The 15,876-nt window shown below is 47.6% G+C and overlaps 1 protein-coding gene and 1 non-coding gene across 3 annotated transcripts in view; one reads left to right on the forward strand and one right to left on the reverse strand.

Annotated features, from left to right (window-relative positions):
- The window catches only part of HHIPL2 (HHIP like 2), a 25,500-nt gene extending 14,083 nt beyond the window's left edge, over positions 1-11,417 (forward strand). The window contains exons 6-9 of one of the 2 annotated variants that reach the window (XM_077745310.1): positions 1,267-1,412; positions 6,316-6,397; positions 9,481-9,563; positions 10,816-11,417. In XM_077745310.1, coding sequence (XP_077601436.1) covers positions 1,267-1,412; positions 6,316-6,397; positions 9,481-9,563; positions 10,816-11,195 — 691 coding nt within the window. In that variant the 3' untranslated portion in view covers positions 11,196-11,417. The remainder of the gene's footprint in view (positions 1-1,266; positions 1,413-6,315; positions 6,398-9,480; positions 9,564-10,815) is intronic. The other variant, XM_077745311.1, reaches the window with a different exon arrangement.
- A 3,403-nt stretch (positions 11,418-14,820) lies between these two features.
- TRNAT-UGU (transfer RNA threonine (anticodon UGU)) lies at positions 14,821-14,893 on the reverse strand. The gene has a single exon. It is a non-coding gene; the product is annotated as a tRNA-Thr (tRNA).
- Positions 14,894-15,876: the final 983 nt, after the last annotated feature.

Here is a 15,876-nt window from a genome sequence, read left to right on the forward strand (position 1 = left end):
TGATCGCCAATGTCTTTTAAATTTATTTATTTATTTATTTATTTATTTATTTATTTATTTATTTATAGTAAGCTCCATGCCCAATGTGGAGCTTGAACTCATGACCCTGAGATCAAGAGACACATGCTCCACTGAATGAGCCAGTTAGGTGCCCCTCCGGTGTCTTTCAAAAGCCATCATTCTAGGGGACACCTTGGTGGCTCAGTTGGCTAGGCATCCGATTCTTGATTTCGGCTCAGGTCATGGTCTCACAGTTTATGGGTTTGAGCCCTGTGTTGGGCTCTGTGCTGACAGTGTGGAGCCTACTTGACTGCCCCTCCTCTGCTCTCTCTCTCTCTCTCAAAACAAACAAATAAACTTAAAATTATTGTCATTCTGTTAGGTCTAGGTTTTTGTTTAAGATGGGAAGGTAAATCTGGCCCATTAACCCACCCTGATTAGAAAGGATGGTAATATTGTCATCCTGCAGATCTTGGTTCCAGAGGTGGGGTAGAGTTAGTAATTCTTAGTTAGAATTATCAGTTAGTTCTTTTATCATCACTTGTTAGATCTCTAGGATTTAATTTTTCCTTATGTTTTCCCCACAACTCCATCCACTTACATATCACTTGGTTGATATTCAGTGATTCTTAGTCAAAGCAGATGCACCAGAATCACCTGGGTTGAACATCTCTTGTTTCCATAAAATGTTTCATGTGAGACCCTAGTATAGCCATCTTCCTTTTCCTTTTATTCTAAAAACCTGCTATTAGCTCCATTAGATGATAGAGGGATATTAAAGCATCTATACCTGCTACTATATAGACATGATAACAACAAAAATAGCTACTAGTTTTTGAGCCCTTACTATATGCCCGGCTCACTGGGAAGACATTCATGTATATTATCTTACTTAACCGTTGCAACTTTTTTCCATGGTAAATTCTATTACCATTCCCCATTTTACAGATGAGGGAACTGAGGCTTAGCCAGTTGAGCGACTAGTCAAAGGTCACAAACTAATAGAAATTAGATTAGTTTTTTGTAGTGATGCAGCTTTCACCCGGCACCAGACTCCTCCTATAATAGAAGATGAGTTTCCCCATCTCATGTAAGCAGGTGACCAAGGTATCTCAAAATAGCTTTTTGATTCTTGGGAGAGGCTAGGTGTTGATCTCGTATGGGGAACTCAGTTCTAGTACTCAGAGATTCTTTGCTTCCAGGATGAAAAATATCTGCAGGGTGGAAATATGGATTCCTATAATAAAGGTTTTATTTTTCATCTAGTCGACTTATGGCTTTGCAGGAAGATAGGAAAACCAAGAAATGGAAGAAACGGGACGTTTGCTTGGGCAGCACTGAATCCTGTGCCTTCCCAGGGCTGATCAACACCTATAGCAAATTTATCATCTCTTTTGCTGAAGATGAAGCAGGTAACAAATATACAGGATTATTCTGTTTCTGCTTACCAGAACTTAAATCATCACAGGCATTGTGAGTTAAATATTTAGTATAATAATTATTATTACTATTGGGGCGCCTGGGTGGCTTAGTCGGTTAAGCGTCCAACTTTCGCTAAGGTCATGATCTCGTGGTTGGTGGGTTCGAGCCCCACGTCGGGCTCTGTGCTGACTGCCAGCTCAGAGCCTGGAGCCTATTTCAGAGTCTGTGTCTGCCTCTCTCTCTGACCCTCCCCTGCTCATGCTGTCTCTCTTTCTCTCCTAGAAATAAATAAAAATATTTTTAAAAAAATAATTATTATTACTATTATTGTTATTTTCATTTAGGTAACAACTACCACTTCTATTTTCACTACCATTTATTTTTAAAAATTATTTTATTTTATTTTTATAACCATTATGCATTTTTAATTTACAATGATTTGATCCAAGACTGCCTGACGTCTGAACTGCCAAAGCTGTGTGACCTTGAGCAAGTTACTTTATCTCTCTGTGTCTCAGCCATACAACAGAAAGGATAATAGTACTAGTTTCTAGGATTGTTTTCAGAATTAAATGAATTACTACATGGAAGGCAGTTAGAACAGTGCCCTGAACAGTGGACACACTTGGTAAGGGTTAGTTATTTTTACCCTATACAGACTTTTGTTTGGGAGCTGGTGGTAATTTTCTGCCTGGCCTTCAGGAAGGTCAGGGTCGAGAATGGCCTTGTGGTTTGCAACAGAAACCTATAATTGCCTGTTTCTCCTTCGTGTTTTTGCCTGGTAGTCCAAAGCACACATTTCATCAGGACTGGATTATTATTTTATTTTATTTTATTTTTTATTTTATTTTATTTTATTTTATTTCATTTATTTCATTTCATTTCATTTATTTCATTTCATTTTAAGTGTTTATTTTTAAGAGAGAGAGAGGATGTGCACACATGTGAGCGGGGGAAGGGCAGAGAGAGTTGGGGACTGAGGATATGAAGTGGGCTCCGTGCTGACAGCACAGAACCTGATGTGAAACTCCCACAGGAACCGTGGGATCATGACCTGAGCTGAAGTCGGATGCTTCACCGACGGAGCCACCCAGGCGCCCCTATTTTCATTACCATTTAATCAACTTTTATAATGTACTGGATACCATCCTAAGCACCTTACATTTTTTATGTTACTTAGTCATTTCCGCCATGATGTAATTATTAAGCCTATTTGTCCAATGAGGCGACAGACTGAATATGGCCAACCTACCCCTTCTGGATTGGGGCCCACACTGACTAAAGGGGACCAAATCAAGGTTTACACTCTGGTCTTTGGGTCCTTTGACCGTGAAGGAGATCCCCTTCCTCCTCCCTGGTTTCATTCTCATCTGCAGCCACAGAAACTGCCAGCCGTGGGGCAGACCACGTGGGCCCTGGTATTTGTCTTGCTGTTGCTGCCTGGGCGGGGGTGGCGGTGGTGATCGGCCCGGCGGGCTGTGCTCTTTGCTGACCCTGCCAGGAGTCTGTGGGGTAACTGCTGTGAGTGAACAAGGGAGAATTTCTTTCTTGAGAGATCCGGGGAAGGGTAAACAGCTAGGTGGGAGGCTATTCGCTAGACAGACAAGGTCTTTGTTAAGGACGTCAGCAAAGCAAGGCATGTAGGCACATATGAGAGACAAAGACCGAGAGGGACTCGGCTCTACTAAAGTTCCCCAAGCTTTGTTTTTCCATTGAAAAAGAAATTTTTTGTTAACATTTATGCATTTTTGGGAGACAGAGTGTGAGTGGGGGGGGTGGGGAGAGAGAAAGAGAGAGGGAGACACAGAATCTGAAGCAGACTCCAGCCTCTGAGCTGCCAGCACAGAGCCAGACGTGGGGTTCTAACCCATGAACCATGAGATCATGACCTGAGCTGAAGTCGGATGCCCAACCGACTGAGCCACCCAGGCGCCCCAACTTCCCCAAATTTTGTAATCAGAAAATGGATTTTGAGTTTCATCTTTACCTATGTTATGTTACCTTTTAATTTTATTTTGTGAGGGGAACAGGGCCTGTGATCTTTTCGGTATTGGGCAGGGCGTCTAGCCATGCTCCGAGTCAGAGAAGAGAATAAAATGGTCTCTCAAGGCCCCTTCCAGACCTGGGATTCTCTGTGAGTGTAAACCAGAGCCTTGAGGGTTTCCTAAATATTGGGTTTCTTTCCGCGCTGAGCCCTACCGTGCCTGTGCAAGACCTTGGCTTGAGCAAGACACAAAGAAACCTAATCAGCTCCTGGACCTTTTCCGAGCTTATGAGAACTAGTTTGAGATGAATATTTTAGAGGAGCAGAGGACATTTTAGAGGATTCAAGCATTCCTAATAGAGCAAAGTCTAAGTGAGTTCCAAATTGGAAGTCCAAACATATAAAAAAGGAGAGAAACCACAGACAGACAGGGAGATGGTGGAAAGTGGGGGATGGGAAAGCCAGAGGCCTGGGGGAGAGGGGGAGTCCTGGAGGCTGATGCCCCAGGGAGGCTGGAGTCCCCTCCAGCCAGAGGCCAGAGCTCTCGCTCCCCAAAGGTTAAAGCCCCAGGGCGTCTCTGCCCTGGGATCCTGGGCTGCTGTCTTCCGCGGTTGGCTTTGGTGGTTTGGCTTGCTGTGCCCCTAAGCTTCTCGCAGGAGAAAACAGGCCGGTTTTGAATACTAGTCAGCACATCTGGCAAACAAGACGAAGTGTCCTTGGCTGAATTTTATCGGGTGGACTTGCCAGGGTGTTCCCGAGCCAGACTTTGCCCAAGAGGGCCCTGAAGCCAGGAAGGCTGTTTTCAAGGCCAAGTCATTTTCTTCCAGGGTTGTTTGCGCTTGTGTTTTTGCGCGGAGTGATTCAGATTTTCTGCTCATGTCATAGCCTTCCCCACTTAGAGACGTGTTTTTAGATCGGAGTGTTTCATGATTTTATGATCAGTCACCATCTGTAGACACGTCATTGTTGGTTGAACCGGAGCTCTGCCTTCCCTATTGTGGTATTTCCCAGCTGTTCTAGCTGACAGCTGGCATCCGCGGAGGGCGGGGTGGGCACGGGGCTGCTCATTGCCGGGTCCCGATGGGCGGGGTCTCTGAATGTCCATCACCGAAGTGCATGGTCAAGAGGGCTGGTCGAAGAACTCATGCTTGCAGTAAATTTACATCGCATGAATTTTGTTTTACATGGCATATTATCATTTTTTGTGTGTGTAGTTCTATTTTGTCCTAAAATCTATTTTTAAAATGTCAGTTGGAGGGCACCTGGGTAGATCAGTTGGTTCAGTGCCTGACTCGTGATTCCAGCTCAGGTCATGATCTCATGGTTCCCGGGATCGAGCCCGGAGTCGGGTTCTGTGCTCACAGCATGGAGCCTGCTTGGGATTCTCTCTTTCTGCCCCCTACCCTGCTCACATGTGCTCTCTCTCTTTGTCTCTGAAAATAAATAAACTTTAAAAAAAAATTACAGAAATTTGCTTCTAGCACTGTTTTCCCCTAAAAATACAGTGGGGAGTCAATGGCATGGTTAGGACATAAAATTTACACAAACGGGTGTTGTGTAGAGAATATGGTGCAGTGTGGGGTGTTTCAATCAGAGCAGGAATTCTTTGTGTGGTTTTGCGGGGCTCCTGAGGGCACTCTGTGGACATGAAGACACTTGATAGACACCTCCTTTATCTGATGGACAGTGCCCGGGGTGTCTGATCAGAGGAGGCAGCCTGGCTCTAGGGCAAGATGATCAAACAGTTGATGGGTACACAAAATCCAAAGTCTACTAGGCAGGGAGGGGGTGCTCTGTGAAGACTGTAAGCCTCACATCCGGCACAAGGCATTGGCCACTGTCCTCCACGCATTCAAGGAAGAAGGTTGCTGAAATAACTCAGAGCTGTTCTAGGCTTTTCTAGTTCGCAGTTTAGTAGACATTTACTTCTAGGAAGTTGAGAGAGAGCATTACACACAGCAAGTGAGTTCAGCTCAGGGCAGTGGTACAGAGGTTACACTGTAAAGAGGTAAGAAGGTAAGAGTAATGGCTGATCATCACTTTCTAATTTAATACCTAATAGTCAAGTGAGGTATCACTGGCCTCATTTTACAAATGAATAGATCACACGAGGGTCACACAGGTTGAGAGATTTCCCAAGACAACGTCTAGTGAAATCAGCCAGGAGGCTCCAACTCCGACATTGTTCTCGTCAACCCTATCCTATCCTCTCCCTCACAGACAAGCGTGAGAAGAGGCGGGGTGAGGTAGTTACTGTGAGCAGAGAGTGTTCAAACGGGAGGAAATGGGAGGGACAGGGGCTCCTCCTCAAAGAGTTGAGGGAGACCGTGGGTAGAGGTGACTTCTCGGGGGTGTGGAGAAGGCCAGGAGGACAGACTGAAGAGTGGGAGGGTCCAGGGAAATAGGGACCCAAAGACCAAATAGGAAGGTGGAAATGGAAAAGCAAGACTGGGGAGGGGGCGATGGGGAGAGGCGCCTGTGGACTCAAGAAGGGGCGACGTGAGGTGACTAATAAGTGGTCCTTACCCTGGAGATTGCTATTTCAGAGTTTCACAGAGAATGCTTATCAGTAGCAAAGACATGGGGAAGGAAATGGAGACTGGTGAGGGCAAAGTTTCTGACAGCAAAGAGATGAACAAAGGGGAAACCTTTGGTTCAGTGAACGTAAACAGCAATGTACCTCTGTTGGGGTGCACTCTCAGCCGGAGTTTGGGAGCTCAGAGAAGGACTTTCTCCTTCTGGAGCTCACAATCCAGTGATGACCCAGTGACAGGATTCTGGGGTTCCCTTCCTGGGGCTCACTGCATTTCAGGGCTTCGACCCCAAGCAGATGGTTTCCTGTGCACCCAGCTCTGTGTCTCGGCCCTGACTTTCATCCTTTTATTGATTGTCTGTTCCTGTGTCCTCAGGGGAGCTCTATTTCCTGGCCACCTCTTACCCGAGTGCCTACGTACCACATGGATCTATTTACAAGTTTGTTGACCCATCAAGGTGAGATTTGGTCTCATTTCCTTCTGAGGTGCATTTTTAAAAAGTTTTATTTATTTTTATTTATTTTGAGGGGGAGGGTGGGCAAAGAGAGAGAATCCCAAACAGACTCTGCTCCACCAGCAGAGCCCGACGTGGGGCTCGAACCCACAAACTGTGAGATCGTGACCTGTGCCAAAATCAAGGGTCAAATGCTCAACCGACTGAGCCGCCCAGGCTCCCCTCTTTGATGCATTTTTATCAGCCCTTATCTTCATGGCAGATCCTAAAAATATCCTGACTCCCCAAGAATTACCAGAGATGATCAATGAAGAAATCTGTGCTTTAGATAAAAGGCAGATCGGGCAAACGGATGTGTAGGGCAACGTGTCTGTAGGAACTATGAAATATTTGAGAAATGGTCTCTGGAAAGAAATGAGGATCTCAAGCCTTTCTAGAAGGGATGACTGGTCTAGACCTGTGGCTCCTGTTTTGTTTGTTTTTTAATATGCTTCTGGAACCTTCTGTCTGGATCATCTGACAGTGGGTGTGTGCTTCTGACCACTTGAGTAAGTACTGTTGCCTCGTCCCCTGGGTTTGGTGGAGGGCTCAAGGTCCTCGGCAGATATCTTAAACTGGTTGTTTAGTGTCTTTCGTGTCTACCTGACCCTTTCTGCAGCAGTCATTCACTTGGTGGATTCCATACTGTTTACTTCTGCTCTTTTGCCGACCTGGCTCAGAGACTATGCAACCAATCAGGGAAAAGCCACCACACAGCTTCCCATCTGTGAGGGTGTTGAGTGTGGTCCTATGCTCTTGGGAGCAGCGGATCTACCCTGCGCACCTGGGGCAGGACACAGATTTATCTCCAGATTCCACCCCAAGGCAAGAAAGGCTCCACAAGAGTCACCTTGAAGACAGACCCACAGAGGGAAACGTCCCTGTGAGGCCACATTACTCTTGTGTCGGGTGGTGTTCAGAGGACACGGGGCCCAGGCACCCGGCTGCGGATTCGGGCTCAGGAGCGAGGCCCAGCGCAGCTCCATCTGGGAGCGGGCTCTCGGCTGGTTCGGTGCTCGGGTGCTTGGCGCTCAGTGCTCCCTGGAGTTCCCAGGAGAAGCCCAGTCCCAAGGCTGGGCCTGGGCGCTCTCCCAATGGCACACGCATCAGGGGCGCATCAGGCACTGGGAGAGCTTCACTCCTGGGTGTGCCACAGGCACACCCCCGGGGCGAGCGGGGCCAAACCCAGCATCTTTCAGGGGCCTCAGGTGGCAGGGCATGGCCATTAGGAGTGCTGCTCTTTCCGTTCCTAGGTTTCCTGTGTGAATTGCTTTGTCGTTCCCTTGACAGTTTCCCGGTTTGGCTAGGGGACAGTCTAGGTCCCCTCTCTCCCGGGAGCGCCCATCAGAGGTCATCACAGACCAGGTGTCAAGCCTGTTCCACATGGAAGGCATCCTGACTCCCTCAGCTCTCTCTCAGCTTTGACGCTGACTGTTGTCACTGCGCTCCTGGCAGCGAGGCGCTCAGGTAAAGCCGACAGGATCCCAACGAGACAGGCTAAGAGCCTCACTCTGCAGGGAAGGCACCCGAGCTGGGCTAAGTTACGGCACCCAAGGCACAGCCAGCCAGAGGGGGCCCCGGATAGTTGTCTTCGTGGCTCAGTCATTTCTGCATTTCCCAGTCACTTCAGTTATTATGTTGAGTTGTACAGACTCCCAGCTCCTCCAGCAGCGGATCCAGATCCCACCCTGCTTACGTCTGTAGCCTGTCCTGGTACCAGTCTGTCCCCTGACAGCCTTCCTGAGGGGCCACTGACTTACTTCCATGGGGCTTCTTGTTTTTCCTTCCTTCCGTCTTTTCCTCCTGCCCCTTCTTTCAGAGTTACAGACCTGGCGCCTGGTTGTGAAACTTGACTTTGCTACCGACCAGGTGTACAACCTTGCATCTGTTTCTTAATCTTCGTGTGCCTCAGTTTCCCCTATGTAAAATGGGACTAATAATGGCACCTACCTCCTAGGGTTGTTACGAAGTTTCAGTGAGTTATGTTTATGAAGCATGAGTGCAGTGCCCACGCACTAGGTAGGTGTCTGCTAAATAAATACAATTATTTTTTTTTCCACCTGGGGTGGGGGTGATAGCAAGGGAGTCCTAGGTGGAGGTGGTGAGGACTGGCTGGAAAGGTCCACCTCCGCTCTGAATAGCAGAGTGCTCCTAGCCTCCAGGTCCATTTTATTCCAGAAGATGCACTCAGGGGACAGCAGTTTCGGAATTTGTTTCTCATAGGCAGAGAGGCTGGCAACACTTAAGGGGCTGTGCCTTGGGGTCTCGACAGGATTCTCTTCAAAGGGAACCACCACCATCACCACCTCAACCACCACCACCACCACCATCATCATCATCATCATCATGGGGCACTTGTTATGTGCTGGGCACTGTTCCAAGTGTCCTTTTTCTTAAAAAATCTGTTTAAGAAATAATTTTAGGGCTCCTGAGTGGCCCAGTCGGTTAAGCATCCAATATCCAACTCCTGATTTTGGCTCAGGCCATGATCTCGAAGTCTGTGAGTTTGATCCCTGCATCAGGCTCTGCACTGACAATGTGGAGCTTGCCTGGGATTCTCTCTCTCCCTCTCTCTCTGCCCCTCCCCCCACTTGCTCCCTTTGTCTCTCTCAAAATACATAAAAAAAAATAATTTAAAAGGTGACTTATCAATCACTTATGGCGTGCCAAGTACACAGCTCTTATTTGATCCCCCCCCACCTCCCAACGAGGATAGATACTATTACTTTTTCTATTTTATAGATATGGAAATTGATACTTAGCGAGGTTTACTTGCCTGTGGCTCCCAGGATTTGAATTCAGTTCTATCTGTCACCATGCCCGGGCCCCAGACCCCCTCACTGCCCTTTGTCTCAAGAGCCTGCGGCGTTCCTGTGTCCTTGTTCATTTTCTAATCTGAGTGCATCATGCATTTCCTGCTACATCTGCCCCGTCACGGATAAAGGAGAGCTGCATCCAATTCTTGCAAATGTATGCCTTCTGGTGACCTTGACTTCCTGGTCCCATCTTCAGAACCTCCTGTCCTCACTTTTTCTATCTGTTTTTAGGCGAGCACCGCCAGGCAAGTGCGAGAACAAAGCAATGCCGGTGAAAACCAGGAGTAAGCGGGTCCAGTTCAGGCCCCTCGCCAGTGAGTCCGTCTTGGTCTCAGGCTCAGGCCTTGGCATTGAGACTGAGGCACAGTGCCCTCTGCAAACACACTCCAGTTCTCCCAGTCTATTCCCCACTGAGGGCTGCTGCTCTGAGGAGTGTAGCTCGTGGCCCAGTCTATACATCTGTGTATACTGGATGTGCATACCGGGCGGCACCTGCTTCTGCGGACATCTGTTGTCCTCTATCCAGTTGTCATTCACTCGGCATTGTTCACTTAGCGTTGACTTTGCGACAGTCATGGTGCTGATCCCTGGGGCTACAGCAGTGAACTTGGACCTGTAGGCACTCAGGCAAATGTAGGGCAGACAGATGAAGAAATAAATATAGTGTTGAGGTTTTGGTATAATGGCCAGGAGACTGAGGGGACACCGAGAGCAAGTAGGGTGGGGACTCAGGAAAGACTTATAGAGGAGGGGTTCTATCTTTAAAAAAATTTTTTTTAATGTTCTTATTTATTTTTGTGTGTGTGTGCATGAGAGAGAGAGAGAGAGAGACAGAGTGTGAACAGGGGAGGGGCAGAGAGAGACGGAGACACAGAATCTGAAGCAGGCTCCAGGCTCTGAGTGGTCAGCATAGAGCCTGATTCAGAGCTTGAACTCACGAACCACGAGATCATGACCTGAGCAGGAGTCATACGGTTAACCAACGGAGCCCCCCAGGCGCCCCAGGAGGGATTCTATTCCAGAGCCGTGGACCAGTGGAGTGACCCTATTAAAAAAGTAATATATTGGGGCGCCTGGGTGGCTTAGTCGGTTAAGCGTCCGACTTTCGCTTAGGTCATGATCTCGCGGTTCGTGGGTTCGGGCCCCGCCTCGGGCTCTGTGCTGACTGCCAGCTCAGAGCCTGGAGCCTGTTTCAGTCTGTGACTCCCTCTCTCTCTGACCCTCCCCTGCTCACGCTGTCTCTCTCTCTCTCCTAGAAATAAAAACATTAAAAAAAAGTAATATATTTATATCAAAGCCAGTTAAGGGAACTTTAAAAATATTAATTTCACAATAATTTATATATATTAAAGATTTTATTTTTAAATAATCTCTATACCCAACGTGGGGCTCGAACTTACAGCCCCAGGATCAAGCGTCACATGCTCTACCACTGAGCCAGCAGGCACCCCTCTAAAGACTTTATATTGAAGAACCCCACACAGTCCTAGGTTTCCTGGGTGGTGTTTCCCCTACAGCTACCTTCCAGGACTTCTGTCTCTCACTAAATAAATGTTCGTTTCCCAGAGACAGTCTTGGACTTGCTCAAGGAGCAGTCGGAGAAAGCTGCTAGAAAATTCTCCAGTGCAACTTCAGCCTCCAGGCCAGACCGGAACTCATCTCAGAAAGGCCCCTCTAAGAAGCCAGCTTCACCCGCAGCAGGCAGCAGGAAGACACTTCGAGGGCCTGGGACAAAGAAGAGAGCCAGAGTGTGGTCCCCAGGCCCCCAGGGCAAGAGGAAGATGAGGCGGAAAACCCAGGGTCGCGGGGTCAGGCGGTCAGCCCAGCGGGGCCGAGCTGGCCGAGGTCTCCCTGGGCCTTTTCTGTCAGGGTGGCTGGTGGGGGGACATGCCAGGGGAGACCCGCCTCGCCCTGTGGAAGCTGTCGCTGCTAATCGTGGGCTTTAGATGGACTGGAGCCGGAGGCGAGGGGGACACAGAGGGGACCCGCTTTGGGGCCGGGGCGGTGATCCTCCCCACGGGAGTCTAGCTATCTGAACGGGCCAGGTCCCACATAGCCAGTGCACCTGGCTAACTGTGTGCACTGGTCTGTGAGCCTCTTTGAAACCCCCCCCTGCATGTCTTCTGTTTTATAAATGCCTACAACCCAAAGTAATAAATCAATACTTGCTCGGACGAACATGTATCCTTTGATCTTTTGGGTGTTTGTCTGGCATTAAGACAGACTTAGTGCTCCATCAGCGTGACCTCATCCCAGGTCCAAGAGGAGGCCTGGAGAGACTTTTTTTTTAATGTTTATTTTAGTTTTGGGAGATAGAAACCGCGTGTGAGTGGGGGAGGGGCAGAGAGAGAGGGAGACACAGAATCCAAAGCAGGCTTCAGGCTCTGAGCTGTCAGCACAGAGCCCAGTGCAGGGCGCGAACTCACAAACCATGAGATCACGACCTGAGCTGCAGTTGACGCTTAACCTACTGAGACACCCAGGTGCCCTTGAAAAGACCCATTTCTAAGGAAAGACCCTCCAGCACGATCTTGTCCTTGGCCCCAGGCTGCAGCTCACAGACCGAATAAGGGCAGGCTCTGTTCCAGAACTCCAGGGCCTACTAATTTGTCCCGGCAAACAGCAGAACGAGTGTGACTGCATTTTGAGTACTTTTAATGTGCCAAGATTACATACATTATCCAAAACCTCAAAACCTTTCTTTTTATGCGTTGCCACGTAATGTTCTGTTGCAGAGAAGGAAAGTGACTCTTCGTGAGGTTAAGCTACTTGCCCTAGACCACAGCAGGGAGGGGACAGGGAATTGTTCAGCTGGACAGAGCCAACGTCCCTGTCAATACCCCGTGCACCTGCTACCCTGCAGGGCACTCGGTGAGGGCTGGCGGCTTTTACCTGGGAAGGGAGGAAATGATTCCTATCTTTGAGAAGTTCTCCAAGTCCTGCAAATCATCCAGAACGGTGCAGGCAATTAGGTTTACGGAAAACAAAATTGCCGGGGTTATGAAGGACGTTCAGAGGCCACGTAACCACTGTGTTCGATATTGCTTTTCATAACCTGCACAGATTTGTTTTTGACCTCCAAAGAAGCAGATTCCGTTTTTCTCCTTTAGCCATCTTTATTTGTAGGCTAACCTAACCTAACCAGATCTAAACACATCAGGGGTCTTTCGGATTCCTTTTCTCTTGTTCTGCCTTCACGAGAGATGCAAAGCACTGATCATCATTTCCTGAAGATCATTTTTAGATCATTTTTTTTTAGCCACTACCTTTGCCCTGTATCATGGCTTTTGTTTTTGTTGACTTCTGTCTCGCTTTGTAATGATTGTGACCACACTCTAGGATGGACACGAAACTCAGGATCTCACCAGCTCTGGTAGTTTACACTTTTTGCATCTTCTCGGATGAAGATACCAACATAAAGGCGGGAGGATTTCAACCCCGGGTCGTTCTGTTGAAAGGTGGCTCAACAGCCTGTTAGTTCCGGGAGATTGGACCTGCTTCTGGAACAAATATTTGAGTTCGCTTGCCTCGTTTTTTGCCCCTGTACAATCTTTCTTCAAAGACACGTGGGAAAATAGGGTCCGCCCTCGAGGTGTTTTGAGCCCTGGGGAAAAGGTGTCAAAGTAAAGGACTGTGTCCTTCAGGGTCTAGGCCTTCTGAACATGGGTTTTGAACAGGAGGGTGGTGAGTCTAGAGAAGGGAACTGAACAGGTATCCCTGAAATGCCAGGACGCTGGGGGAGAGGCCGCGTATTCCTCTCTGGCAAAGTGGCTTTATCTTCTAGAAGATGGCAATGCCTGGGAGATGTCACGAAGAGGCACTGTGAGAGAACAGACACTAGGTCATAGCCTCAGTGTTTTGGGGCTTCCTTGGAGGCCAAGGTGTTGGAAAGTTCAGAAAAAGGCACACATGCCCGTGCTTGCTCTTTCCAGAGACCGGCTGGAGGAGGGGGAGGGGTAAGGGGAAGGAAGCATGAGGGCCGGCCATGCTGGTGGGAGAAGGGACTAGAATGCTTCAAAGGCATCTTTCTCCGTACTAACTCTGTTACTTGATGACCAAGTAACTTGAAGTGAGCAGTCTCAGAATTACGGTATTTGAGGATCTGAAATGCCTTTGCAGAAAGGCATACAGTGTCATCGAAGAGCTGACCATTCTAGAAGTGATCATTATGGATTTTTTTTTTTTTTGCACCAGTGGGGCCCCCCTTCCTCAGGGTGCTCTGAGCATCTCACCTCTGCAGCATCCCTAGCAGCAGCTACCTTGACCACCATGGAAGGGCTGATAACCAACAAAAGCATGAGTGTGTTTTTCCTAAAATCCTGCAAGCCAAGATGGAAAGTCTAACAGTTGTGTTATTTTCAAAGCTAACTCAACTGAAGAAATACATTTTGTTAGGACAAATTCCGTATGATTTCATTCGTATGTGGAATCTAAAAAACAAACAAAAAGCAGAATCACATCTGTAAATACAGAGAACAAAGTGAGGGTTGCCAGAGGGGAGGGGAGGAGGGTGCATGGGGCAAAATGGGTGAAGGAGGGCGGGAGGTATAGGTTTTCAGTTACAGAATGAATAAATCACGGGAATAAACGGCACAGCATAGGGAAACAGTCAATGATATTGTAATCGTGTTCTATGTATGGTGACAGACCATAGTTGCACTTGAGCAGAGCAAAAGCATACAGAAGGTGAATCACTTGTACACCTGAATGTAACATCATGTGTCAACGATACTCAAACAAGTTAAAAAAAAAAAAAATTCCCTTGCTCTTGTGGAGTTTAACATTATGTCGGGGAGATACTTAATTCCACCTCAACCAATGCCCCATACTCACTTTTTGCCGAACACAGTACTGGCTCGGGGACACCCACAGATGAAAGAGACCCTGCCCACCAGGTTAGCCGGTGTGAGCACAGGTTAAGAATTAACTTGAACACCGGCCTCTGGCTATCTAAACCTGCACCACCTAAAGAAATATACGAGAGCTGCAAATGGGTGGAATTACAAATTTTCTAGTAGCTACATTTAAAAAAAAATAGGTAAAGTTAATATAATTAGATATTTTATTTCATCCAATATATCTACGGTATTATTTCAACACGCGAGCAGTTAAAAATTACTAATGGGCGAGTTTACGTTCTCTTTTCGGTACTACAATGTCTACATCCGACGTCGGATACCGGACGCTGGACACGTTTCGGACCCTCGGTGTCCGCGGGGGCCAGCGGCTACCTCGCGGCTAGTCCGGTATCAGCCCCGGCCCGGAAACCCGGGAGAAGAAAGGCGGGGCGGGGAAGGTCCGCGTCCTCGGAACAGGCTCCCGCGGCTGCGGTCACGCGGGGTCCGCAGCGCNCTGTTTTCCTCGTTTTTCTTTTTCTTGCTCTCCGTGTCGGGCCGGGATTTTCTCTTCCGGGTCACTTCTCAGCACCTTCAGGATGCCCATCATTTGCATTTCGGGAAGAGTAATTTTTAATCCTCCAGAAGTAACGTTTTCAGAAATCGCTCTTTCATTTTGGAGTTTCTAGTCCGTGATGGGAAGGATTTAAATAAAAAGGAGGCAGAAATCGACAAGAGGCCCCAGCGAGGATCGAACTCGCGACCCCTGGTTTACAAGACCAGTGCTCTAACCACTGAGCTATGGAGCCTCCTCGCTGCTTTCCCTGCTTTAATCCAGGGACATTGGAAGTAAAATTGCTCTCGCTGGCGATCTGAAAACAGCTGACCTCATGCATCTATTATCAGCGATAACCATAAAGACTATAAATTGCTAGAGAAAAATGCCTACGGTATGACAAGCATTAAAAAAAAAAAATCTCAAAGTCCTATGCTTATGACTACGAAACACTAAATCATACCTCCGGAAGTGAAGTATACAGACAAGGACTGGAAGGGAAAATGCAAAAATGAAATCATGTTCTGATCGTATGATGAGTGGTTCTTTTACATGTGAAAAAAAAGTCTCCAGTCTATTGTTTATATGACAAATTGTATCAAGTTTAGTACTTAAAGGGAAATGGGGGTGTGGGTCTTGGCTGATCATAAATTAAGCTATTGATTATGGGTGAATTAATTGATTTCACAGTGTTTATTGAGTACTCACCTACCTCTAGACTTCAGAGGTAGAGTGAATAAATAAAATTCTGTCCCTGATCTTTTTTTAATGATTGTGATCGTGAAACTGTACCCCATTCTTTTTTGCTTCGTGAACTTTGGAAGGAATGAAGTTATGGTCACAGCATGACCCGTTCCTGCGTGAAGGAGAGAACGAGGTCATTTGGCCCAGAGCGCTGCCGGCCTCGCTCCCTTACCTCCCTCGAGGGTCTGCTCACTGTTCACTTACTCGACAAAACCCTTCCCGACCCTCTCTTCGAAACCACTCCCTCCTCCTTACCCTGTCCCTTTCACCCACTAACGTGTTAACCTTCTTTCCCGTTAGATAATGTACTTTTTACTTCATTTCTGTCTCTCCCTGTTAGCGTGTCAGTTCTTTGTGGCCAAAGGTTTTTGTTTTATTCCCCACTGTATTCCCAGCACCTAGACTAGTGTGTAGCACATAGTAGGTGCTCAGTAAATGTGTGAATGAATGACATCTATGTTGAGGTCCTAAGCCAGGAGGAATCAGGCAAGC

The sequence above is a fragment of the Crocuta crocuta genome, unplaced genomic scaffold (genome assembly GCF_008692635.1).
Source record: "Crocuta crocuta isolate KB4526 unplaced genomic scaffold, BGI_CrCroc_1.0 scaffold757, whole genome shotgun sequence".
Lineage (NCBI taxonomy): Eukaryota > Metazoa > Chordata > Mammalia > Carnivora > Hyaenidae > Crocuta > Crocuta crocuta.